Source organism: Schistocerca cancellata, chromosome 7, assembly GCF_023864275.1.
Source record: "Schistocerca cancellata isolate TAMUIC-IGC-003103 chromosome 7, iqSchCanc2.1, whole genome shotgun sequence".
NCBI lineage: Eukaryota > Metazoa > Arthropoda > Insecta > Orthoptera > Acrididae > Schistocerca > Schistocerca cancellata.
Window position 1 is genome coordinate 486562689 of NC_064632.1, and position 27754 is coordinate 486590442.

At 43.4% G+C, this 27754-nt stretch overlaps 1 protein-coding gene across 1 annotated transcript; it reads left to right on the forward strand.

The window, feature by feature from the left end:
- Positions 1-854: 854 nt before the first annotated feature.
- LOC126092042 (actin, cytoplasmic type 5-like) lies at positions 855-26574 on the forward strand. The gene is made up of 7 exons (XM_049907447.1): positions 855-1023; positions 12063-12302; positions 14502-14640; positions 19000-19235; positions 23500-23739; positions 25792-25941; positions 26199-26574. The coding sequence occupies exons 1-6, from the start codon at positions 898-900 to the stop codon at positions 25939-25941; spliced, it is 1131 nt and encodes a 376-aa protein (XP_049763404.1). The 5' UTR covers positions 855-897; the 3' UTR covers positions 26199-26574.
- The last annotated feature ends 1180 nt before the right edge of the window (positions 26575-27754 follow it).

Consider the following 27754-nt stretch of genomic DNA (forward strand, 5'->3'; position numbering starts at 1 on the left):
TTATTGAGACTTTGTGGTCTACTTTGGAGAGAGCCGGCCGAAGTGGCCGTGCGGTTAAAGGCGCTGCAGTCTGGAACCGCAAGATCGCTACGATCGCAGGTTCGAATCCTGCCTCGGGCATGGATGTTTGTGATGTCCTTAGGTTAGTTAGGTTTAACTAGTTCTAAGTTCTAGGGGACTAATGACCTCAGCAGTTGAGTCCCATAGTGCTCAGAGCCATTTGAACCATTTTTTCTACTTTGAAAAGAAGGGTGCATAATCTCTGTACACCTCCACCATCATTATTTTAACTTGTCTCTATGACGCAAGCAGAATGGTATAAGATCCTCTTGAAACTGCACACGACCTGTGCTAATCTATTCCGAGACGGCTGGAAGATGTTTTGGATACCAATGGTCCAAAATATCTTGCAGCTGTCTCGGAGTAGGTAAGTACAGATCCTATACAGTATCAGGCATGGTAACGTGTTGTGTTTTTGGTGTTTCCAAATTTTTGTCCAACCCCTGTACAGCACAGTAAATTTTTGAAGAGGGGTCGTTTGCTTCATATCACGTGTCCTCTGCGAAAGTTCACAGAAGTTTGCGGATTGTGGACGTAGATGAGAAGCGGTATTGCGGATCGGTTTACGGAAAAGCGGATTTGGGAACCACGTGTAAACGTAGTGTGAGTCGTTCATCTCCACAGCTGCCCTGGTCGGAGTGGCAGCACGAGCCGTACTGGCGCCAGTGAGACGTAGAGGGCCTTGTCCGCAGAGCGGCGCTGCTCCGCGCTGTGTGTGCGTATATGGCGGTGCGGCCGCCAGGCGTGGCGAGCGCCGCTATATAAGGCCGGCCTCCGGTACTCCAGCCGCACTGCGCTCCAGTCCAGCACCGCAACAACACACAGCACTCTGCAGACATGGCCGACGAAGACGTTAGCGCGCTCGTCGTGGACAACGGCTCCGGCATGTGCAAGGCGGGCTTCGCCGGCGACGACGCCCCAAGGGCCGTCTTTCCGTCCATCGTGGGCCGGCCGAGGTACCAGGTGTGTATAGCTACTGTCCGGCCAGGCCGTCTCCAAATGGGACACCTACTTTGTTTCTAGCACCACGCCTCCCAGATAGCAGAATCCCTGTTGGATACTCGCACTCGAGCGTTACCCCTTTTTATCAACATCTTTCTCGTGTGTCTAATAGTGAAACTACTTGACATTCTGCCTCATTTTTATCCAACTTTCGTGGGTTCCAATTTTTATTTACCTATCAACAAAAGTAAAACGAGGATAATGGAATTAAGTCGGGTGATGCTGAGGGAATTAGATTAGGAAAAGAGATACTTCAAGTAGTAAATGAGTTTTGCTAATTGGGGAGCAAAATAACTGATGATGGTCGAAGTAGAGAAGATATAAAATGTAGACTGGCAATGGCAAGGAAAGCGTTCCTGAAGAGAGATTTTTTAACATCGGATATAGATTTGTGTCGGGAAGTAGTTTCTGAAAGTATTTGTATGGAGTGTAGCCATGTATGGAAGTGAAACATGGACGATAAATAGTTTCGACAAGAAGAGAATAGAAGCTTTCGAAATGTGGTGCTTCAGAAGAATGCTGAAGATTAGATGGGTAGATCATATAACTAATGAGGTATTGGATAGGATGGGGGAGAAGAGAAGTTTGTGACACAACTTGACTAGAAAAAGGGATCGTTTGGTAGGACATGTTCTGAGGCATCAGGGGATCACAAATTTAGCACTGGAGGGCACTGTGGAGGGTAAAAATCGTAGAGGGAGACCAAGAGATGAATACACTAAGCAGATTCAGAAGGATGTAGGTTGCAATAAGTACTGAGAGATGAAGCAGCTTGCACAGGATAGAGTAGCATGGAGAGCTGCATCAAACCACTGTCAGGACTGAAAACAATAACTGAAGTAGGACTGGTTGAGTTTTAAACACACATGCTGCGGTAGTATGCGGAAACTGAATTTTATATGCACTTCTTTTGTCGTAGATGCTTTCAAATTTATAGGTTACTGCATAGTCCCGCGTTTCCTGTAATGCCTGACACCTTTAGTATGCATATAGGGTGTTTCTAAACTCGTTAGGCGCATTTTCTCCACTGCTACGGCAGGTATTTAGTGTATCGTCGTGTAGTTGAAGTCAGCCCAAACAAGAACTGTTAGTCTTTCATGCGACGCCCAGCGTCCATGGAAAGCGTCGGTTTGTTTCCCGTCACGACCAGACTGAATTTTAATGTAGAATTCTACTTTCCTATTAGACAGTGGTCAAAGATTGCTACAGAGCGATATTAAAAGTCAATGTATGGTAAAAGGGCAGTAAAACACAAATAACAAATACCTAGCAGCGAAGGCACAGCTTTGGCCCTCGCTGACTTTTACCGCCATGCCCAACCGCTACTCCGTCACTGCTGAAGTGTTGACTATTCTTCGTAGTTTCCTGTTCATGTTCATACATATCGACAAAACGACTAACTTCCTGGACTAATCTGGGGCTGCTCTGCTGAATCGGCAAGTAAAATTCCACTTGAAAAATAATTGTTTATAATGGGGAAAAAACCCTTTCCGTTGACGCTGGCCGTCGTATAAAAGATCTGATGAGCGGGACTTACTTAGGGTGACTACACCCAGACATAGCGAAGATGAAACTGCAGATACCTGTGGACATATCAGAAAATGCGCCTGATGACCCATAAGAGAAACCCGGTAGGGCTTCATGACCAGCAGCAGAAAAATTTCCGTCTGCATTGCGGCCATCTGGTGCTTAAGATACTGCAGTTCACAATAACGTGCTATTCGTATCAAAGTATCTTGTTTCTGGTGGTACATAACTGGTGCATAACGCACTGGAACTGGTCACACCTTAAAGATTTCACAGTAGAAACTGAAATAGTAAAAATTAATATTAAACATCGCTACGTCCCAGTGAATCTCCGGTTTTTCCATTCACTTAATTCTTTTGTCATATGCGCGTTTGCACTAAATTTATCAACACCTAATTCACGTTGCATGTAACCCAGAAATTAATGAAGTTTATTCCAGTTGTTTCTTCCGCCAGCGCATATTCGAATTACATTGAAGCCTTGTTCCTGAGCGGGGTTTCTTATGTCCTCAGTCTTCTAATTAGACTGTAACCGATGTCTAAATATGTGGTAATATTCAGATTAAATGCGCGAAAGGTCGGATTCTTAGGATGCAGATGGGGGGGCGTGGGGTCATGGCAGTGCGTCTAACGCTTTAACAAGATCCCCGTGTAACGGTTTGCTGACATCTGTGCACAGTTCTGGTTTTACTTATTGTGAAGACTTGAGTACCCATAAAGCGAGGCGAAGTATTGTAGCTATTACTCTTACATGGTACACGAAGCTATGTAAAAAAAGCGTAATTGCGAAGAACTCTAAACAGATATGTTTGTGTAATTAGGAAATAAGGTAGAAAGGTAATGCCTCTTAACATCGTTCATATAGTTGGAAATAACGGCACCAGCTGTTAAGACAATTCATGTCTGCAAACAACGCGAGTGTCAATGGAAACTAGACAACCTACAGGTACTGCCAACGAACTTTAATTTCCTTTGGACTCTTGAACGACTGGCTACAAAACACTTCATGTAAAATCTACGAAATCGGAATTCAAACATTATAATCTGTTGTATTTTGGATGTTTACGCTCTTTTAACTAGATTTTCCCGCTAACCACTTAAATTTGTAGCCATAAATGTGTGAAATAAGTCAAAGCTTAACTTTCGTAAATAACGCTGATAGTTGCAGCTTTGGGGCGTTCTCAAAATTTAGGTACGCTACTCCCTACCACTGTAAAGCGCGAATCCCATCGAACCAGACAGCTCTGGCTATATTGTTTTCATTACGGTCGCTTCCCGCCTTCTCTGGGAACTATACAACTATACAACTTACAACTTGCAGCTTTGGGCTCGAAAGAAAAAAGCATCCAGTAGTTTTTGAAGCATTGAACTGATCAACGCTGCTAACGTATGCCATTTTTTCAATATTGCACAGCACTAATAATTTTAGTAACTGTCAGTCATATTTGACAAAGTTTTAAGAAATACTAAAACTAGAATTGTTTGTTGTGAAACATGAATGTTCCTAGAGGATCATTCAGTCCTTATGTTTAGCGCCGCCCCCCCTCCCTCCCCCTTGGCCATACTAGTGACACCATCTTTCTTCCTGGAAGAAGTTAGACGCACATTGCTCTTGTGTACCCCCTATTTATCTGGACATATTTTCATGGAGTGGTAGGTGCAGTGTCTGATTTGTGACGGTACCCACAGGGATGCCGTACCTATACCTCGTGAAGGAAAAAATCAGAACCGCAGATCGTGAAATGTGGTACGATAGAATTTTCGCTGCAGCTGAAGCGTTGAGACGTTTAACACTTAATCAGGAAAGTGTTAAAATTTTTAAAAAGTATGAATAGCAAGACTTCTGGAATGTCATAATAACGAAAGGTAATTTGTAAAGTACTAGGAAAATGTATTACGCCAGTATCTTGCTCGTATAAGTCATTTCATAGGGAACGATTGAATGGTTCCACACAATGTCATATATTGGATTGGATTTTAAAAACTTGGCGACAAATAATTGCTTATGATAGTTAATTAAAGATGTTTAATGGAAAATTTCGATAGACAATACTTCAGTTCGGAAGTGGTTGATACGAAAAAGTAAACATATCCCGTTACCGGTATAGGTGTATTAGTAAAATTTAGCGTTTTCTTATTCTGAAATCGGTACTACTGTGGATGTTACTCGAGGAGTACTGTGGATATGAAGCTAGGAAACAAAGTTGTTCTGTGAATGCCTAATTTTGTCGGAGTGGGGACTAGTCTTAACTTGAACTGCTGGTATATTAGCTGAAACATTGTTACACGAAAAAATTAGGTGTGAAAGAACTCGACTAGAGACCAAAACTCCGAACAGGCCACGAAGGCCCAACGGTACCGACCGGCTGCCGTGTCCTCAGCCCACAGGCGTCACTAGATGCGGGTACATAGGCATGTGGTCAGTATACCACTCTCCCGGCCGTATGTCGGTCTATGAAACCGGAGCCGCTACTTCTCTATAAAGTAGCTCCTCAGTTGCCTCACAAGGGCTGAGTGCACCCCGCTTGCCAACAGCGCTCGGCAGACCAGACGGTCACGCTGCATGTGCGAGCCCGGCCAGACAGCGCTTGACTTCGATGATGTGACGGGAACCGGTATTACCACTGCGGCAAGGCCGTTGGCCAATGAGACCAAACTCGTCCCAAAACTGCTCCAGTACCCTCTCAATTTAGCTGTTGTACACTCGAATAAGGGATTTTAAAGTCTTCATATGGGTAACTGCTACTTTCCTAAACTTTCGTTAGAAACCTACTTCAGTATAAAGCAGTAAACGTTTGTCATGTACATAGATGTCGGAGACAACCGTCACATGGGCAAACGGATTAGTGCACACTGAATGGGATGTTAATGTTTATTCTGTGCCTATATAATACTTGCTTAAGTTGCCGCCTACCATAAAAGCAAACGACTAGTTTTTCAGGAACATGTTAAACTATTCAACGAATACTTGGATCGATGTCTGTTCACTGCCATAGAGAAAACTGCTCTTCGCTTGAACAGTAATTAGGTTGCCGATGTTTAGTAGCAGTAGCAGTGGGAGTGCCTCTCGCAACACGAAATCAGATGCGATCAAAACTGGAAACCGGTCCTACGTACGAGCAGGCGGTCGCAAATATGAGTCAGCTGCATAGCTGACTGCCGAGAGCCACGGGCGTATGGGACAACAGCTGTTCACCCCGCCTCAGCCACACAGGGCCAAAACAGGTCTAGCAGGCAAGCTATCTCGCTGTTAACGCAGTCGTTAATAACACAAATTAATCGTATTACAGGTGAAAAATCCACGGCTGCACCCTAATTTCGTTGATAAAATTAGGTGCACCTGGCCACATTTAGCAAAAATAAAAGCTTCTCAAAGAGCAGGCGTCAGTTTATTTTACCGCTTCACGGACCTTGAACCACACATTGCTAAGGCCACAAGTTCTCGCTTCATTTGCCGAAAAATCTCCCTTCAAACATTTTGCTTTACCTGTAGCACACTGGACTCGCATTCGGGAGGACGACGGTTCAATCCCGCGTCCGACCATCCTAATTTAGGTTTTCCGTCATTTCCCTAAATCACTCCAAGCAAATGCCGGGATGGTTGCTTTGAAAGGGAACGGCCTACTTCCTTCCCTAATCCGATGACCTCGCTGTTTTGTCTCTTCCCCCAAACAACCCAACTTTACATCTCATGTGCAACATTTCAACGTTGCAATAACTAATCAATAGATACGTTAGTTTAATAAAGTACATATCTTCAGTGTTAAGCACGTAAGCAGTTAAAATTGGGTAGTACAGACTATTCCAGGGAGGAATTCGCCCTGGATCAAAACACCTAGTTCCTGTGGTATGTCGAAATTTCTTGGTTTTCCTCCACCCAGGTTTAGAATATAAATTGCTGTCAAGTTTTGCATATTTCCTTTAAAACTATCATGAGAGCTGTTCGGCAGATTCATTGCAAAGTCAATAGTAAAAACTGGACGAAATGACCTCAATTACCTTGGTACAGGTCACGCAGATTTGAGTGCCATCTACAAATCCCCAAACTGTTGCTATTACATTTTGTCTTAATCAAATTGCTAACTTCGTGCATTACTAAAACTGCAGTTGCTAAGAGTCGAAGCAAGGCATTCGTTAAGTCGCTGATCTATCTCGTTCGGGAACAGTGGCTCTAATTCGTCGGGCTACGGCATTCCTATCACTCACGGCGACTGATAGGACGCTTCCATAGAAAATTTCGCGTAAATTTTCCTGTTCCACTTGTGGTTTAAACTTGCTGGCGTAATTGCAGGGGAACCGTTACATCCTGTGGTCCCACTGAGCACTTCTTGGCTATGAGCTATTCTATGTACTCATCCTAAAATAGTCGGTTTGATGTCTTTCTGAAGCAATGTTCTGTAACGGTCGTAGCATGTCCCCTGCGCCTCTAGTCAGCACATTTGAGGTAAGCTAATGGACCCTTGCATAAGGAATAACACACACTTACTACAACGCCTACGGAAGTAACAGCGGCTGTTGCGTTGCATAAGTAAACCGCAAAAAGTCACGTACTTTACTAGTCTTCGCTTCTCAAGCGCGAGCAGATCTTAGGTACTGTGGTGGCAACACCTTAGTGCTTTAAAGCACCTCTCTGCACCAACAACGGTGACTTTCACCTGAGTTGGACGACGCTCAGGTCTGAAAGGACTAGCAAGGTACTTCATATACTTGAAATGTGATGGTTAGCACCTTTATCTAAAATAATGCTTACATCAATGTGAATCATGGGCTGAGGAAATTGGTAAAAGAAATAGAAAGATATATGGGATTAAGATATTGGAAAATTTGGTGGACTAATAAAAAAACTTCCGCAGAAACTGGGAGGAAAGTAATGTAGGAAACTATAGGTGACAGGCCAAGTAACACTAAGAGCATAATTTTCACTAAAAGGAGCAACAGATAGCTAAAATGTAGGGAAGGCAGATTGAAGTAGAGGACGTTGGTAACTTTTTATTAATATATACTGATTTTTAGATGACTATCATGTCTGCAAATGAAAGGCAATGTTTCCCCAGACGCGTTCCGTCCTTTTGTCAGAGCATTATCCGTGGTCTGAAATACTCAATTTTTATTTTCATGTAGCATTTTTCATTTACACGTGCTATTGCCGATGAAGCTAGTGTTCTGCTTGTGGCACTAAACAAAAGTTCGTGGACCTATAACGTCCATTAAAACACTGTGACTTGAAAGTGATGCAAACCAAAATATCCATATATCACAGGCCTGACACCCTGGTAGAGGCGGAATGCCTCTGGTAAAGTCTTTAATTTGCAAACATACGGCCACAACCTAAATCATAAAAGATAACGTTGGACGTAAGTGCTACTCAGAGCTAGTCGGCACAGGAGAGGAAATCTAGTTTGCTGCATACTTCCACCAAAGATAGGAAACGCAAAGTGGATTCCTCTAATGAGAAATCCACTCAGTATCGATCCGAAAAGCTGTGCCATTTAACTCGCTGCTATCTTAGTAACAATACGAAATAAGATCGGGTGCGACGACAGGTGGGTGTCACGCAGAAAGTGGAACAGGGACTGGGTTGGCCCATATGCAGTGCGCCCGCGGACGCCGGCTGCAGAATAATGGCTAGCCGCTGCACTTGGCGGTCGCGCTTAATTGCCGTGAAGGTGCGCGGCGAGCCGCTTTAATGCGGGCGGATAGCGATGCCGGCGCACGCCGCATCCGGCTCTTAAAGTCCGTAACCGACAAAGCTGCGTGTCTGCTCTTCGGAGCAGAAACTCGCGTAAAGAGCGACCACCTGCTGAGCAGCTCGCTGCAAAGTGGTCTAGACGCTAATTGCATCTTCATAACTGCCGTGATAGTTTTGATAAGGCGATCAACTTGTTTCTATTGCCACTGCCTGAGAAAAACCTGGGACGCAGGGACGTGTGACAAATCACCACTAGTGTGGTCTCGGGCAATTTTGCCACGTCGTGACGTGATGGCGAAGGAATTGTTGCGCCGGAAGTCGGTCCTTCAACTCATTAGAATTAGTTCAAGTAGTACTTACAAGGAAACCTACCCATCGCACCCCCCTCAGATTTAATTATAAGTTGGCACAGTGGATAGGCCTTGAAAAACTGAACACAGATCAATGGAGAAAACAGGAAGTAGTTCTGTGGAACTATGAAAAAAATAAGTAAAATATACAAACTGAGTAGTCCATGCGAAGATAAACAACATGAAGAACAATGAGATTTGAGGAGCGCCGTCGTCCCGTGGTTAGCGAGAGCAGCTATGGAACGAGAAGTCCTAGGTTCGAGTCCTCCCTCGAGTGAAAAGTTTAATTTTTTATTTTCAGCTTATGTGACAAACCCTTATGTTTTAATCACTTTTTTGGGAGTGATTATCACATCCACAAGAAAACCTAAATCCGGCAAAGTAGAAGAATCTTTTTACCCATTAGCTAAGTGTACAAGTTAGGTGGGTCGACAACATATTCCTGTCATGTGATGCACATGCCGTCACCAGTGTCGTATAGAATATATCAGACGTGTTTTCCTGTGGAGGAATCGGTTGACCTACGACCTTGCGATCAAATGTCTTCGGTTCCCATTGGAGAGGCACGTCCTTCCGTCTACTAATCGCACGGTTTTGCGGTGCGGTCGCAAAACTCACTAAACTTATTATAGTGAACAGAGACGTCAATGAATGAACGGACAGATCATAACTTTGCGAAAATAAAGTAAACTTTTCAGTCGAGAGAACACTTGAACCAAGGACCTCTCGTTCCGGAGCTACTCACGCTAACCACGGGACCACGGCGCTCCTGAGCCCACATTCATTGATGTTGCCTATCTTACGTATGGACTACTCAGTTTGTATATTTTGCTTATTTCTTTCATAGTTCCACACAACTTCTTCCTGTTTTCTCGATTGATCTGTGTTTAGTTTTTCAAGGCCTATCCACTGTGCCAACTTATAACTAAATCTGAGGGGGGGGGGGGGGGGGGGTGCGATGGGGAGGTTCCCTTGTTAGTATCACCCTGTTTGGTGATAAACATCTGAACGACAAATTGGTTAATATCTGGGATTAACTCGGTTGTCTTTCAGGGGAAAAATTGTCAAAAGGTAGTTTCGTTGTTTGCTAACTTCACTTATAAATGATAGAGTATCAATGGTGCTAGCCTAATCAGTTAGCAGAAGCGACAGAAGATACTAGCTATGCTGCAATGGGTAGTGCTAATAGGACTAAAAGCTATTCGCCTGCTGTTACTGAAAAAAGCGATGCTGACGTCATATTCACTGGCAGCAAGTACGTGTATTGCACCATTACATACGCGACTCATAAATAGTTTGTGTACAGTCACACGAGTTCGTGATAAAGACCCCCCTCTCGTCTTGTCCACACATAACGCGTGAATGTTCAAATACGTTATGTAATGTACAATAATCTAACAATCTTCTGTTGGGAGGTTTCCTCAGTGTAACATGCACAGGAATCCATGAGACTGGCTAAATTATCACCCTTACACATTTCATTTTCGTATGTTTCTCTTTCCTGCAATAACCATGTAGCTCTACATGGTACGCTGGGCAACCCTTGCAATCAATCATAAGCACTCCTACAAAAGCCGCTGGTTTAAATCTAAATTGTTTACCCTTGTCTCATAACAGACCTTTTTGAAACTTAACTAGTACGAATTACGTAGCTGTCAAAGGTTCCCACCATTAATACGCTCAACTAAAATTTTATATTTCAGCTTCGGCTAACTCGGTTACCTTAATCATTTCAGCCTTGCTATCAAACCTGATTTCGTGACTGAAGGCTAGAAAAATCTTGAGTTACAAGGCGGTATTGCTTCTAAGGCAGCACGTTCAGATAGCGTAGACGTGTAGTCTCACACTTCAGAAGTCAGACTTACCTTAATGTTTCCCACTATCCCGGTGAGGGGACATGCTCTTGTCATAAAATCAGAATACAAATTATCTGTAAGAGTTCGTATAGTTTTCCTGAAGTTAAGGTATTATGCACCTGTCTATAAGATCATAGAACAAACTGCTTTGCTCTTTAACTGCTAATATTTTAAACAAGCGAATCAACCTAACATAACTTGCATATTTCCACTCACTCTCCCAGAATAATTTTCTGGAGTCACTAGTCATTGACTGCACAAAAGCGAGCAGTAAAAATGTTTACGTCATGTAGATACCTGTTCAAGAAACTAGACATTCAAACTGCGCTGATTTTATATATATAATCACTAATAAACTGGTCATAAATCACAAATTGAGAAGTGACTTCCATGCCTACACTAGTGGGAATGACGTTTATTGCCCATTATTAAAATTGATAGTAGCTCGGAAGAGTTAGACGCAGCAACTATATCCTTGACCATTTTCCTAGTAAGGCTTACAGATGCCAAAGCAAACCGTAAATCTAACATGCCACCATTTCTCATACATAACTTCTATACCATTACCCTTAAACATCTTGTTTAAGTGTTGCATGATTAGGTCTGAAATGTAATAATGTCAACATTGATCACGTATACATATCCTGTAAACTGACTCGTTCCACATAGACCTCAATAAATCATTCTCGTGAAGAGAACATCTAACTTGTGTTCGAACTGGATCTTCTATTTTTTTTTCTTCAGTGTACCACGGTACTAGACCTCCCCACATAGTTTAAAGGACGCAATTTCAACTGATTTCTCGTGGTTTGGTTGTTTGAGATGAAATGTAGGTATGTTGTTGCTGTAAGAATAAGTTTGTGTATGCTGTATACTGAAAGGTCTAGGGAGGGAAGGCGAGGGGGAAGAGTTCGTTTGCACCGTAAAATCCACCCCCACTCAACAATACAGATTTGAAGTGGAATGATCATATAAAATTAATTGTGGGTAAGGCAGGTACCAGGTTGAGATTCATTGGGAGAGTCCTTAGAAAATTTAATCAACAAAGGAGGTGGCTTACAAAACACTCGTTCGACCTATACTTGAGTATTGCTCATCAGTGTGGGATCCGTACCAGATCGGGTGGACGGAGGAGATAGAGAAGATTCAAAGAGCGGCGCGTTTCGTCACAGGGTTATTTGGTAAGCGTGATAGCGTTACGGAGATGTTTAGCAAACTCAAGTGGCAGACTCTGCAAGAGAGGAGCTCTGCATCGCGGTGTAGCTTGCTGTCCAGGTTTCGAGAGGGTGCGTTTCTGGATTAGGTATTGAATATACTGATTCCCCCTACTTACACCTCCCGAGGAGATCACGAATGTAAAATTAGAGATTCGAGCACGCACAGAGGCTTTCCGGCAGTCGTTCTTCCCGCGAATTATACGCGACTGGAACAGGAAAGGGAGGTAATGAGTGGCACGTAAAGTGCCCTCAGCCACACACCTTTGGGTGGCTTGCGGAGTATAACTGTAGATGTACAGTAGTAAATTTGGTGTCCTCGAAGTCTACAGCATGTGGCTAATGTAATTACGGCTGGTTCCAGGGCATCATGGTGGGCATGGGCCAGAAGGACAGCTACGTGGGCGACGAGGCGCAGTCGAAGCGAGGCGTGCTGACGGTGAAGTACCCCATCGAGCACGGCATCGTCACCAACTGGGACGACATGGAGAAGATCTGGCACCACACTTTCTACAACGAGCTGCGCGTCGCCCCGGAGGAGCACCCCGTCCTGCTCACTGAGGCGCCGCTCAACCCGAAGGCCAACCGCGAAAAGATGACGCAGGTACGTTCCGTGGTCTCCACCCGTACACGTGTGGCTTCCGTCCATCAGCATACAATGTTAAGGGATCTTGCCCACTGCAAGCGGTTACTTCCCGCACTTACGTTGTTCCTGGATTTATACCGTGTAACAAACTGTGAACAGATCTAGCAACCGCTGATCTCTCTGCTCAGTATTTTCTGCATTTTATGGAAGCCTAGGCTTCGAAGTCACATTCCTGATAGTCACACTTCAGAAAAATCACGAGCGTGTAAATTGAAGCCGTAGAAAAATACTTCCTGACAGCTTAATTGCTTAGTCCCATGACTTTCTTCAGCACTGAGTACGTATCTGACGTATGTTCTCGCAGTATGCCTTTCTGTTAGAAAATTAGCTAAATACCTGCAACTGGGGTGACGTATTTTCAATATTATAGTATTGTGAAACCAGTTCTTAAGTTCCTCATTAAAGCATCTTATACACTTCGAATCACCTCTTCTACTTGGCTGTGAAATGACGAATAGTCTTGTCAGATTGGTATTCCAACGCCATCTTTATTACTCATTCGTGAACGCTCTCACTTTGTCACTGATATTGCCTGAAATGTTAAGGGGGAAACAATGGCTGTTCGGAAAGTTAACCTTAAGGCTTTATTTCCTTAAACAGAAATATTTCGGACATTCTGTGAAGATAAATGTACCTTCTTTAAACATCGCTTCCGATACGGAAGTTTCTGGCATAGGTCTATTTGAAGTTGTCTGTCTTTGGGCAGGACTTTAACAAAGTTTCCTTAAGCTCAATTATAGTGCAAGAGTGGATAGATTTTTTGTAATGAAATTTTCACTCTGCAGCGGAGTGTGCGCTTATATGAAACTTTCTGGCAGATTAAAACTGCGTGCGAAAGGCAAAGGTCCCGAGTTGGAGTCTCGGTCCGGCACGCAGTTTTAATCTGCCAGAAAGTTTACGATTTTTCGTATCTAGTGCGTTGTGACAAACGTTTCTGTTGAGGGTTCAAAAAATTTTCTTGCAGGCCAGTTTATAATAGAATAATTAATGTCTTGTCATTATTTCCACGTAAATTGTCATACTTGAAACGCCACTTTTTTAGTGGCCTGTGCTATCATTCAGCACGTAATAGCTTGTGGTTTGTGCCCTACTTTAACGCATGTAGTTCAGGTAAAACCTTGCTCTCATAACTCCCCATGACACCATCTACCACATTCTAGTATTCAACTCGTTGAACACGTCTGGTAATAAATGCATGACTAGCTTAAGTTTGAGATTTCAACTGTACCGAGACTCGAACCAAAACGTTACTTTTAGCGGGCAGTCCTATAACCTAATGAGCTAGCCAGGCATCACTGAAGATCAGCCTCGCAACTTTGTTTCTGCCAGTCTTTCCCGCTTTTCAAACTTCACACCTGCCCTGCGTAATTTGAGGGACCAACACTGCTGGAAGAGAGCATACCGTGAAGAAATGGCTCAGTCGCGGATTGTGTGGTTTCCAGAAAAAGATCTTTCACTCTGCTCTGAGTTTGCCTTACTTTAAACATCCGACACTTCTACAATAAGTTTTTCCAGAAATCCAGTCCAGTAACACACAGGGAAGTACTTGAAGATCGGAAGAGGTATTGACCTAACAAAAGATCAGGAAGAGCTCACACCTGGGGTAGAAAGATCATTCGATAAGACCATCGCCAGAGAAAGGTGAGGTTCGAGGATAGACCTTAAATGGCTTAATTTGTCTGCAAGTACACGAACTGCAGTTCTTTTCTTTCTAGAAATATTTTGGCTCATTCGACCTTTCAAGAGACTGTGGAAAGTCATGCGATAACCTCAAGGAATTTGCTTCACACTGAAATTAAATATTCAGCTTTATACACATACAGGGTCCCTAGTTTGAAAATGCAAGTTACTGCAGGGCAACACACGGCAATAAGACATGCTCTAAATAAAAATACGATTTGATGTATGCATGTCGGGTACTTCTGAAGATGTGGCAGGAGGCATCAAAATCGGTTGAAATGTAAAAATTTTATTGCAGTCTGAGGCAAATGCAATCTTGTTCTCCAGATTGCCTCATTCCTTCATCGCAATTAACGTCCGATCAGAATAATCGCACAATCTATTTTCCTGCCAGTTAAATCAGTAACGGTGGCAAAAAGCTAAACTTAGTAACTGGCTGAGACAGAGATGGGTCGTGACTCTCTGGTGCTGTTGCAGATAATGTTCGAGACGTTCAACACGCCGGCGATGTACGTGGCTATCCAGGCCGTGCTGTCGCTGTACGCATCCGGAAGGACCACTGGAATCGTCCTGGACTCCGGCGACGGCGTGTCCCACACCGTGCCCATCTACGAAGGTACGGCCTGCTTTTCCACGCCTTCACCCACTTTGTGGAGATGGGACAGTCAACCACGATTTCTAGTGCTGTAAGATTAACATTGTTAGTTGAAGTGCAACCACGTTCCTAGCCGACAACTTCTCCAGCTCGTAAGGCTGCACTACTCTTTAGTTTTGGGATTTGGTAGCAAGTGTAAACTCATTCGAGTACTGGTGCGTATGCAGCAATCATTTACGCGTGAAATCTATTACCCACGTCCTGCGATGTCAGCTGATGTGAAAGATAAAACGACCATAATCAGGGTGAAAGGTGTCTTGCTTGGGCGCCGGCTAAAAGAGAAATAAACTGAAAGCACAGTTTACCACTGAAATAATCAATATGTACTGAAAACATCTAAATCTTTTTTAGCATAAACTTACATATGTTGCCACTTTGGACTGAGCTAACTTTAAAATACTTAACATGTCTTATAGGCCCATTCAAATAATTCTGATGTAAAGACTCGAACTGAAGGTGACTTAATCAGCTGGGGGCGTCAATGTGGTCACACCCAAGCGACGGATGGAACAAATACATTGGATGTCCAAGGAAGAATGGTAGTCATGGATATGATAAACGATTATTAGAAGCAACATGTCTCATAAACATGGTATCTAAAATGCATGCTTTAAGATCTAGGAGCACTTACTCAGTAGCAATGTTTCAAGCAAGGGAAGACAAGCAATGTTCATAGCTCTTAAGATACGCGTTCTAGAAAGTGTTTTTCGACTTCATTCCTTCGAAAGATCGTTCCTGTCATAACCAAGAATGATTCCTCCTGAGACACCCTGTATGTAATGAACACTTTAGAGAAAATTACATTATTAGATTCGTAAAAAGATGCTGAAATGCATTACCCATGCAGTGTCAGTTCAGGAAAAGTGCTTTGGTTTTCACATAAATCAGTCTTTTGACTGCTATTCAATCATAGCTTTTCCACAAGGAAACAGTTTAACAGTTTATATTAGAAGGGGCAATTTATTTATACCTTAAAACTGAAAATACGAATCAATACGAGACTTTCAGTACGTCCACTATGTCTTAAATTTGTGCTCATAGCATGTGCTACTGCCGCCGCCTCATCATTCTGTAAATATTAGTGGTGATGAAATAAGAGAAATAGCCCTAAGTGTCATACCACACGGGAAGAAACTTCTCGTGCGCGGATTGACTAGATTGTAACAGTATGTACTTTCTCTCAAATCTTAGATAATTCAGATGACAATAAACCTCATCCGTCTTGACATTTTGACAAAAGATTAGTACATGACATTAGACATTAAATGCACGTCTTGTTGATGAAACCATGCTTCGCTATTTGTAGCATTAGGTTGTAGGTCCTGAAAGTCATTCTACTGATAGACCCGTGTACGTAAGGGATCCAGAAAGTTACACATGGTCCCACTCACAGACAATTACGTAATAAAATTGGCGCATTCGAAGTGAACATATTCTGGGTATCCTCCAGACTCAGTCCTGATGCGGTTCGGATAAGTCCAAATATGCGGGATAGACTTTTGTGGACAAAACGTATAAATGGTGTACATCAAGCGTGAAACTGTGGCGGTATGTTGGCCAAATGAGAACGCGTCTAGCCGTAGTGACAACAACTTGAGCAATGCCGTACGGATCTGTATAAGCACCGTACGGAGTAGATCTTGCGCCATTAGTTTCGTATTTTCAGCAAACTGAAACGTCTGAGATTTTCGAAGGAGAAGGACACTCACACAGTTCTCGAAAGACTTTGTGACAAAGGAGCGGATTTCTATCGTGGAGGAACTCAAACGTTGGGAAACATAGTTGTTTAGACTTGATTGTTGAACAATTAGTGTAATTATAGTGTAGATAACGTAAAGCGTAGTGCAGCATTCCATGGAAATTACCTGGCTCGTCATGTGTAACTTCTTGAAGTCCTCATACGTTCCAGGCTTGCCTCTTCTCTTCCTCCCTCTCCCCGTCCCCCAGGATTTTTCCTTCCAAAATCTTTTTCGGAAGATGTTTGAATTACGTATCGCCGGCCGGGGTGACAGCGATTCTAGGCGCTAGTCTGGAACTGCGGGACCGCTACGGTCGCAGGTTCGAATCCTGCCTAGGGCATAAATGTGTGTGATGTTCTTAGGTTAGTTAGGTGTAAGTAGTTCTAAGTTCTAGGGGACTGATGACCTCAGAAGTCCCACAGTGCTCAGAGCCATTTGAACCAGTTGAATTACGTATCAAATTTAGTTTCTCTTTGTATCACTCTAATGCCCTTTTAATTTCTTCTAGTACTAGTTCTCTGACTTACGTTTGAATCCAGGATGTTTTCGTGAGTCTTCTCAACATTAACTATAACTTCTGTTTCACCGAGCCCACCTTTCAGACCATAACTTCAAATGGTCGAAATATTAATTTCTTGCTCCCTTCTAAGAGGGTTGTTTATAAGTTACTATTTTATTTCAGAATGCTTGTCGAGTCCTTGAGATTCTTTTAGTATCCATGTTAATCAGCCACGTTACTTTGAAGTAGAAAAATTCATGACTTTCATAAGCATTTTTTTCATGTCTTGATAATTTTCTGTTCCTCCACCAAGGTTCTGGTATTAAGATAATCCAAGGCGTCAAAATTAGTGTTCTTCCGAGAAGCCAACTAGTATGTCAGCAGATGGAATGTTTACCATTTATTTTGATCACTTAGGATTTGCTAAGAGGATGTAGAAGATGAAACGGGAGATATGAAACGGGAGATATGATACTGCGAGAAGAGTTCGACAGAGCACTGAAAGACCTAAGTCGAAACAAGGCCCCGGGAGTAGAAAACATTCCATTAGAACTACTGATAGCCTTGGGAGAGCCAGTCCTGACAAAACTATATACCATCTGGTGAGCAAGATGTATGACGCAGGCGAAATTCCCTCACTTAAAGAATATACTGTAATAATACCAATCCCAAAGAAAGCAGGTGCTGACAGATCTGAAAATTACCGATCTATCGGTTTTTAAGTCACAGCTGCAGAATAACGCGAATTCTTTACAGACGAATGGAAAAACTTGAAGCCGACCTCGGGGAAGATCAGTTTGGATTCCGTAGAAATATTAGAACACGTGAGGCAGTTCTGACCCTACGACTTACCTTAGACGACAGATTAAGGAAAGGCAAACCTACGTTTCTACCATTTGCAGACTTAGAGAAAGCTTTTGACAATGTTGACTGAAATACTCCTTCAAATTCTGAAGGTGGCAGGGGTAAAATACAGGGAGCGAAAGGCTATTTACAGTTCGTACAGAAAGCAGATGGCAGTTATGAGTAGGGGGGCATGAAAGGGAAGGAGTGGTTGGGAAGGGAGTGAGACAGGGTTGTAGCCTACCCCCCCGATGTTATTCAATCTGTAAATTGAGCAAGCAGTAAAGGAAACAAAAGAAAAACACGGAGTAGGTATTGAAATCCATGGAGCAGAAATAAAAATTTGAGGTTCGCCGATGACATTGTAATTCTGTCAGACAGCAAAGGACTTGGGAGAGCAGTTGAACGGAATGGACAGTGTCATGAAAAGATATAAGATGAACATCAACAAAAGGAAAACGAGGATAATGGAATGTAATCGAATTAAGTCAGGTTATGCCGAGGGAATTGGATTAGGAAATGACACTTAAAGTAGTAAATGAGTTTTGCTATTTGGGGAGCAAAACAACTAATGGTCGAAGTAGAAGATATGAAATGTAGACTGGCAATGGCAAGGAAAGCGTTTCTGAAGAGAAATTTAACATAGTATAGATTGAAGTGTCAGGAAGTCGTTTTTGAAAGTATTTGTATGGAGTGTAGCCACGTATCAAAGTGAAATATGGACGATAAATAGTTTGGACAAGGGCTTTCGAAATGTGGTGTTACAGAAGAATGCCGAAGATTAGATGGGTAGATCATATAACTGAGGTATTGAATAGGATTGGGGAGAAGTTTGTGGCACAACTTGACTAGAAGGGATCGGTTGGTAGGACATTTTCTGGGGCATCAAGGGATCACCAATTTAGTATTGGAGGGCAGCGTGGAGGGTAAAAATCGTAGAGGGAGATAGATGAATACACTAAACAGATTCAGAAGGATGTAGGTTGCAGTAGGTACTGGGAGATGAAGCTCACACAGGATAGTGGCATGGAGAGCTGCATCAAAGAAGTCTTAGGACTAAAGACAACAGGATTTGCTTTACGTTGTCTTCATTGTAGTTGGTATAAAGAGGACAGTCTTCTAGCGTAAGAAACCTCTTATCCTATGTCTAGAGGTCCATTGCATGGAGGGAATGTTTTAATATTTTGGACTGACTTTTATAAGCGACGTTGCGGCACTATTAGAGGTGGTGTGCCGCAGGGTACGCGCTGCCGCACGCGATCCTGCGTCTGGACCTGGCCGGGCGCGACCTCACGGACTACCTCATGAAGATCCTGACCGAGCGCGGCTACAGCTTCACGACGACGGCCGAGCGCGAGATCGTGCGCGACATCAAGGAGAAGCTGTGCTACGTGGCGCTCGACTTCGAGCAGGAGATGGCCACCGCCGCCGCCAGCTCCTCCCTCGAGAAGTCCTACGAGCTGCCGGACGGCCAGGTCAGCTCTCTCTCTCTCTCTCTCTCTCTCTCTCTCTCTCTCTCTCTCTCTCTCTGCGCCCGCTTACCGTACCTGTTGTCCGCCGCGACGTAGTCTAGCAATGTAGCAGCCCGTCTGAATCGTTTTGCTACTAGCAATTGCACTCACTTTACAAACTGGCACGTAAATAAGTGGTATCCCTGTACTTACGAAATCGCCAAACCACCACGAAGTGTTAGCTTTGTGTGTAATAAAAGGTTAGGTTCCGATTAGTTTGATTCCATCCCCCAGGTGTTCCGTTCCTTTTTCCGCCAAATTTTATGGGAGTTTCGGGACGATGTTGATTTTTTTTACACTGATGGCTTTAAATCTGCTGATCATGTGGGGGTATGCCTTCACGTCCTGTCGGAACGGAAAATTATCTGCTACCACCTACATGTGGGGTGTTTACTGCGGAATTGATGGAAATTTCCCAGGCCCTTACCTTTATTAAACAGTCGCTACACAACCGCGTTTTGTTATGTACGGACTCGATGAGTGGCCTTCTTGCTATTGACCGCTGTTCTTCGCGCCATCCCTTGGTCTCTGCCATCCATGACCATCTCGCGGATATTCACCGTGCTGCTTGTTCCATTGACTTCCTTTGGGTCCCTGGCCATGTGGGTATCCCGGGTAATGAGCTCGCTGATCGTTTGGCTGGGGGAGCAGTCACTTACCCCCCGTTTTCTGTAACCCCTCCTGCAGCGGATTTACGGCTTCACATCAAATCCCACTTCGCACAGTCATGGGTCAATTCTTGGGAGGCTATCCCCCTGTCTAATAAACTTCGTGCGATTAAGGTGACACCAGGCCCGTGGCGTTCTTCCTTTCGCCTCTCCCAAAAGGACTCTACTACAGTGTCGTCTCCGCATTGCCCATAGCAGGCTGACCCATAGTTTTCTTTTGCGTGATGAGCCACCCCCAATATGTGGTTGTGGAGCCTTCCAGTCAGTAGCCCACATTTTGGTTGAATGCCCCCTTATTTTGGCTCTGCGTGCTAAGTACAGACTCTCCCACAATTTACCTTTGTTGGCAGACTATTCCCGGATGGTCTCTCTGGTTCTCGGTTTCCTCCGGGAAAGTGGTTTTTATTCTCAGTTTTAAGGTTTTTAATGTCTCTGGTATTGGGGCAGGGCGGTGAGTGTTTGGGTGTCTCCCACTGTAAGCAGTGTTCGGAGATTCCCGATTCACCTCCCTGACTGAAATCCTCTTTTCTTCCCCTTTTACTGTTTTTAACCTTACTTTTAAGGCTTGGTTAGTCTCCTTTTCCCATACGTACTTTCTGCATTCTACCGGTTGTACCTTTTAAGTCACAGGTGGTCTTGCCTGTGCTGCTTCAGCATAGCGTTGGGTTCGTTCTCTTGCTGACTTCCCTCGTTTTGTTTTTACCATTAACAACATGACTGCTCTTTACGTTTTTAGCCTTTTCCCTTTTATTCTGACTTTCCTGAGATGTCACATTAGCGGAATGGACCACATGTGAAACAAAGAACTGAGGACCTTGCTGTTTGGTCCCTTAAACCTCAACCAACCAACCGATTAGTTTGGATTGCAGCCATTTCCCTTCTTTTTATCCCTTACTTCAGCTACATTGGTAGACCTTTGGGTTTTTCCTTGGGTTTTACACGGTAAGCTCTATCTGATCTAGTCATATAGGGCAAAGGGACCGATAACCTAGTAGTTTAGACCCATTAAGCATCCATCCGTCCGCAGCTCGTGGTCTCGCGGGGTCCCGGGTTCGTTTCCCGGTGGGGTCAGTGATTTTCACCTGCTTCGAGCTGACTGGGTGTTTGCGTTGTCCTCATTTCATCATCATTCGTGAGTGGCGAGATTGGACTGAGAAAAGGATGGGAATTTGTACGGGCGCTGATAACCGCGCAGTTGAGCACCCCACAAACCAAACGTCCTCCCTTAAGCATCCATTCAACCAAGCAGTGTCCATTTCCGGGAACTACTACCGTGTACCATAACCTGATTTTAAACTAGTTTGGCGCAGTACTTCTCGTAATGGTGAGATACCATCAGTCCCAGGTTTGAGACCTCTGTAGCTGTTCTGGATTTTTTGAAGCGTAATTATAGACACCTATGTCCCTGTTCAATAATTAAGATTTCTCCAGAATTATCACCTGGATCCGTATATTTACTTACTAGCAGTGTTTAAATCGGTGAATGTTTGATAGACGTTCTACTGCTAACACAGCACCCATTTGTTGAGCTCGAAGGCGCGAAGCTGGTTTCTGGCGCTGTTATGTGTACGTGCGAAATAAGTTAATATTGTGTGCAACGTAGTGTTACACGATATTACTCAATAGAACAAGTGCTCCTTAAAGAGCAACTTAATCTCAGACACCAATATAAAATTGTACTTCGGTAACAATTTAGTAATATTTTGCATTTATTACGTTTAGAATTTTCCAGTTTCTTCATGGGTTCAGAATTTTAATCCAGAAAGTGCGCTCACCTCGGTGCTTCCCGAATATTCTTCTAATTAGCTGCGATCAGTTTTTTTTGCAAGTATTTAATCACAAACGCATCTCGCTAGCGTCTGACTTCTGTAGTCTTGATTGGGTACAATGAATGGAAAACTGTTTCCGGGCTTTTATTGGTTATGTAATATACAGTGGTGGAAGTACTAGTTTCACTGCGACTAGAACTTAGTCGGTTCTTTCGCAGTAGCCTGGTTTACGCAAATATACCAGCTATCTATTGAAAAGGCCTGCTTGTAAAAGTGGCAACTACGAAATAATGCCTTCATCTCAATCGGCGTGAAGACGAAAGTGCCAATGTGATTATGCCGAATTTACATAGGTCGGTGTACAATGGAAAAAATTAAATTAGTGCTGCTAGTGTGTATTTACTTACGCACTTGTCCACATTCCGTGAGCTAAATTACCTGCGGAGCATGTCTAACTTTAGCATTCGCTAGCGACGATGACTGTAAAAATTTGACGTTTCACTTAGTGTCCAGCTTAATTCTGCTAAACTTCAGAATGCATAACCACCTAAATGCAAGTTTAACTAATCTTAGCGCAAGACTGTCTATTCGTGGTAAATTTTTCATGGAAGATTTGCAAACAGTTCGTCGCGGAGTAAACAGGTAACGAGTAAACATTCGCACTCGATCTATACTGGAAATAAGTGCATGTCTATTCCCTAACGATAAACATACTGCCTACGAAGACGAAGCAGTCATCATATAGTTCTACAGAATCTGGGATACAACTAAAACCGATCGAGGTGACGCAGTGGTTCCACTGGACTCGCATTCGGAAGGACGACGGTTCAATCCCGCGTCCGGCCATCCTGATTTAGGTTTTCCGTTATTTCCCTAAATCGCTCCAGGAAAATGTCGGGATGGTTCCTTTGAAAGGGCACGGCCGACTTCCTTCCCCATCCTACCCTAATCCGATGAGACCAATGACCTCGCTGTCTGGTCTCCTTCCCCAAACAACCCGACCCGACCCAACTCAAACGAAAAAAAATATTTAATTGGACAATAACGGAATGATACGAATGAAAATGGCAAGTGGTCACTTTGCGTGAAAGACCTGCATAGTAGCTAGTTTACTGGCAAGTGAAAGTTCACCAGCAAGGGTGGGATTTTACAGAAACTTCTATTCGCCAGGTACTCACCGTTACGAAATTGACAAAATTCCAAATAAGAGCTGCACATAGGAAAGAAAAGTATCAGTAAAATCCCATGTCTATCAGCCTGCAGTGGCCTGAAAGCCAGCTAGTGTCGGAAGTTTCAAAAACAGGTAGAGGTGGCAGTATTCAGTTGCCGGAGTGGCCGATATGTTCTAGGCGCTTCAGTCTGGAACAGCACGACCGCTACGGCAGCAGGTCCGAATCATGCCTCTGTCATGGATGTGTGTGATGTCCCTGGGTTAGGTGTAAGTAGTTCTAAGTTCTATGGGACTGATGGCATCAGCTGTTAAGTCCCATAGTGCTCAGAGCCATTTGAAGTACTGTTTCCATGATGGATATGAATATTATTCCACTTCTAAATGCTCCAGCTACATCTTAATGACATTTTCCAGACTAAATCTCTCGCTGTCACAGGTTGAAGCCACGGGCTACAAATTTTGCAGGACAAAATCCAGCAAAATATCGACAGAAATTTAAAAGTTCAAAACTGTAAATTTAAACTGCGAGAAATTATCCAGCCAGATTTTTATGTAGATAGTCAAAATATTTCGACGAAAGAAACGTAGAGTGCCTAAATGTGTGGGGTTTGCCTGCCCAGGTGATAACAATCGGCAACGAGCGCTTCCGATGTCCGGAGGCGATGTTCCAGCCGTCGTTCCTGGGCATGGAGTCTTGCGGCCTCCACGAGACAACCTTCAACTCCATCATGAAGTGCGACGTGGACATCCGTAAGGACCTGTACGCCAACACCGTGCTGTCCGGAGGCACCACCATGTACCCGGGCATTGCCGACCGAATGCAGAAGGAAGTCACTGCTCTCGCACCGCCCACCATGAAGGTAACCTCCCCTACTTTCGCCACTTCCCAGCCAACTGAATTGTGTGACTCCTTTCCAGCTCGTTTTTCTTGTGGAATCAGCTGGTGGGGAAAAATGTTAGTTACGAGTAATCCTGAATATATTTGGAAATATTAAGATGTAAACAGCATCTGGCGGAAGTCCTCAATTCTCAACAAGCTGCAATGCGACCCTCTCCCCCATCCCACTGTCCTCCTCCCGCCCTTCTCGGCGGGAGGAGGTAGTTTTGGCCCGGTTACGAATTGGACACTGCCGGTTCAGCCATCGCCATCTGCTGACGGCTGCGCCGGCGCCGTTCTGCCCATGTGGGCAATTGCTGACGGTCCGCCACATTTTAACGTCCTGCCCGGATTTTAACACACTGCGTCTTGATCTTGGCCTGCCATGTAGTCTAGATGCCATTTTAGCTGATGACCCACGAGCAGCTGCTCGCGTTCATTTTATCAACTTGACCAACCTCTCTAAGGACCTTTGATTATGCTGTTTTTTTTTAATCCTATGCCTCAGTCTGTCTTTTATCGTGTTTTCCCTTTTAGTTGCTGTTGTCAACTTGTGCCTGGCGGTGCATTCCTAACGTGGTCTGGGCGCTAATGACCATTGAAGTTGTGCGCCCTAAAACCACAAAAAAACCATCCCACTGTCTGTTAATAGACCTGGGATGCCCGTAGTTTCTCTCAATTTCTGTAAATCTGAAGTTTCTTAAAGACCAATGAAAACTTTCTCATCAGTTCTGACTTGATATGAAGTATCCAGACCAAATTAAATCACTAAAGTTAAGAAATTGTTTCGTCCTGGCAAGTCACTATACATGTCTCGTAACTACTAAATCCACCAGATGTTCAATTTGTGATGTCGGGCTGTACGTTGCAAAATACTCTCAATTTGCAGAGGATTATGCAGTGATCTGAGGCTCTGGCAAATTAAAACTGTGCCACATGGGGATTCAAACAAGACTTCGGGCCTTCAGCAGGCTATAGCTCTACTGAAAAATTTTCAGCAGCAAGACTCAAGAAATGTCTATTCTCCACAATACACTTCCTTCGTGTTAGTACCGCTAGGTATGCAGCAGATCTTCTGTGAACTATCGAAAATTTGGAAGGTACAGGAAAAGTACTTGCGGTAGTAAAACCGTCACGGCAGGTAGCTATTAGTGCTTTGTTACGAGTTGTCTACAGAGCCTGCAAAAGGCAGAGCTGATCAGGGGTCCAGTGCAGCACGCTTTCAATCTGCCAGGAAGCTTCACAGAAGCATCTGACCGCTGAGTAAAGTGTTGTAATATTTCTCACGGGTAAAACAGTCAGTTAACTAGACCAATTCTCGAGCACTGCAAAGCTGACAGAACCAGTTTGGCCGCAAAACTAAAATATGAAAGTGGAAGATTTCATTATTTACCACCGTTCCAACGTAAAACACTACTACACCTTCCACACTGCGGAGAAAAATGAAACAATTGTTGCTTTCTGGAGGTTTCTGGTCTCGTTTTTAAATGTTCAAACGTCCGCTTCAATGGAAAATTGCAGTACAGACATCTGCCACTGTTTGAGACTAGAGTATAGAGCTTCGCCTGTACGAATGGAGCCTTAAATGGTGTAAAACTGAATAAGGCATAAATAGGTACAGTATCTGAATTCCGACTCCTAAATTTTTTCCGTGAGGTAATCTGACACTGCAGAAGATAGCGATATAAAACTGATCATCTGAAAGATTATAAATTTTTCTGCAGCACTGGAAGTAAATCGCTGAAGTGATCTATGCACCACCCAAAATTTTCACCTCTTCCCCAGTGCGATCTCTTCAAAGCTTAATGAATAAATAGCAACGACGAAATTGATTATAACCTGAATACGTCGCTCTTATGAACAGATGTGGGCCAGAAAACTAAATTCACTTGTTCACAGCAGCACTTTCTAGGGGCCTTCACAAGCGGTCGCTTCTGTCTGCTGTTCAACTTTTCATGAAGTGTAAACTAAGAAAGTTCATAAGTTTTAACGTGAGAACTTGACCATGCTGACAGCCTTGTCTCCGTTCCTGCAGGTGAAGATAATAGCGCCACCGGAGCGTAAATACTCCGTATGGATCGGAGGTTCCATTCTGGCGTCGCTGTCCACGTTCCAGCAAATGTGGATCTCTAAGCAGGAGTACGACGAGTCGGGTCCATCCATCGTACATCGCAAGTGCTTCTAGGTGAGTACTGAGCTCATAGTACTGTACTTCAGAAATGGCTGCTTCTTCTCGCTACGGAAGACTGATTAGCTAGTACAGACTGTGTTGCACTTCGGAAAACAACTTCCAGTGCATTTTTAAATCCATGTAACAATCGTATTGCTTTTGTTTTAGTTTAGGTACAACGTGACACAATAGGTTAACGCTGATAACGTCTGAGATAGTAACACTAAACTCGAATAGTTTCTGTAACGGTCTTTAAAAACCTTTGTCCACAGGTTTGCTGACAGGTATGCGGCCCTTCCCGTGTGCTATACGCCTAGAGCAGTGGATGCAATGAAATTTGAAGCACACCCTTCTGCACCCTTAACTAGTCTCCAGCGCTACAATGCTTTGCTGCAGAATACCACGCAGGTGTACTTGCGCGTCATTTCTGACGTCAACGTGCATCCTTCCCTGAAAATGCCTGCACCTGCCAAGATCGAAATCTGCAGTCAGGAGCTTAAAACTATACATACCTGTGACTCCTTCGAAAGTTCGCTGTTATTCATTCACTCAAGTCATATGCTTAAAATTAGCCTTATTTATTTGATGAAAGCATGTTGTTAAAATATTTTGTATATTTTCTATTATAAATATATTGTTTGCAAAAGTCTTATTTTTTCATTGACCCCCCCTCCCCACTCTTCATTTCCTCAGCAACTTGGAAATTTTGCTTGAAAACACTAATGGGTAAAAGCTGTGAACGTTCTAGAACCATTTTTAAAAACCCAAACCACGTGATAACCCGTGATACAGCAATATTGGCTAAGATTCTGAATTTTAAAACTGATAACACTAATGCTGGAAAGATAACTTGAAAATGCCTCTGAATTTTATAATTAAGATTTTACTAAGCTGCTGTAGGCGTAATAAGAGTATGAATTTTAGTGAAACATCAGATGTTTCAAAGTACATACCATTACTGTGTATTCTTGTAAATAGTTTTTAAAACGCTATTAGTGCAGTGTCAGTTGCTTTTAATGAGTTTAGACGTAAAGAGTTACTAGTTTCCCCAAAGGTTACTCACGTCTGGGCGAAATCACTCTATTGTAATGGAAATTGCTGATAAGATATAGTTTGTTCATCATATTCTTAGCTTTGAACTGGGCACGAATCTGCAGTATGCGAAGGAGAAAAAAGCCATTGAAGTCCCAGTTTGGGGATCGCTTTCTCACACCACCACCCCAGCACGAAAATGATTTCCAATCACCCTCACACTTCATGTACCAGATGCCTAGGCTTTCAGTAACTAGCGTCAATATAGGCTACCATAATCTCAAACCGGGCGTTACTGCAGTGGTTTGCTTCATACACTATAGAGTAGCTACAGTTTCGAATAGCTTAGTTCTCGACTAGGGTGCTACACTGGAAGCACATAGACCACAACAATAAATATTTTAAATATATATTACGTACACATGGTAAAAATGACAGCTGATTGACTTCAATTTAAGACACCTTTGCGAATTGTGATAAGAGTAATTTCATGTCAAATCAATACAGCTGCCACCCCAACTATCTGAAATTTTTGTCAAATTTGGCGTAGTCGCTCTACATGAGATAATGAAAAATTGTAGCAAAAGTAGCGGCCGAACGAAGCTCTAAAAAGTGCAGAAAATTAGTCTGCCAAAAATGGCTGTAACTTCAGTTGTAATAGAACTGTGAATCAGGTTTGGTTTGTTGGTTTGTTGGTTTGTTGGTTTGTTGGTTTGTTGGTTTGTTGGTTTGTTGGTTTGTTGGTTTGTTGGTTTGTTGGTTTGTTGGTTTGTTGGTTTGTTGGTTTGTTGGTTTG

What these genes read in the sequence shown, in the direction of transcription:
- LOC126092042 (XM_049907447.1), top strand. Translation starts at nt 898, where the DNA reads ATGGCCGACGAAGACGTTAGCGCGCTCGTCGTGGACAACGGCTCCGGC. An exon ending in TGGGCCGGCCGAGGTACCAG is followed by an intron (nt 1,024 to 12,062) that starts GTGTGTATAGCT and finishes GGCTGGTTCCAG; the next exon opens with GGCATCATGGTGGGCATGGG. An exon ending in ACCGCGAAAAGATGACGCAG is followed by an intron (nt 12,303 to 14,501) that starts GTACGTTCCGTG and finishes GTGCTGTTGCAG; the next exon opens with ATAATGTTCGAGACGTTCAA.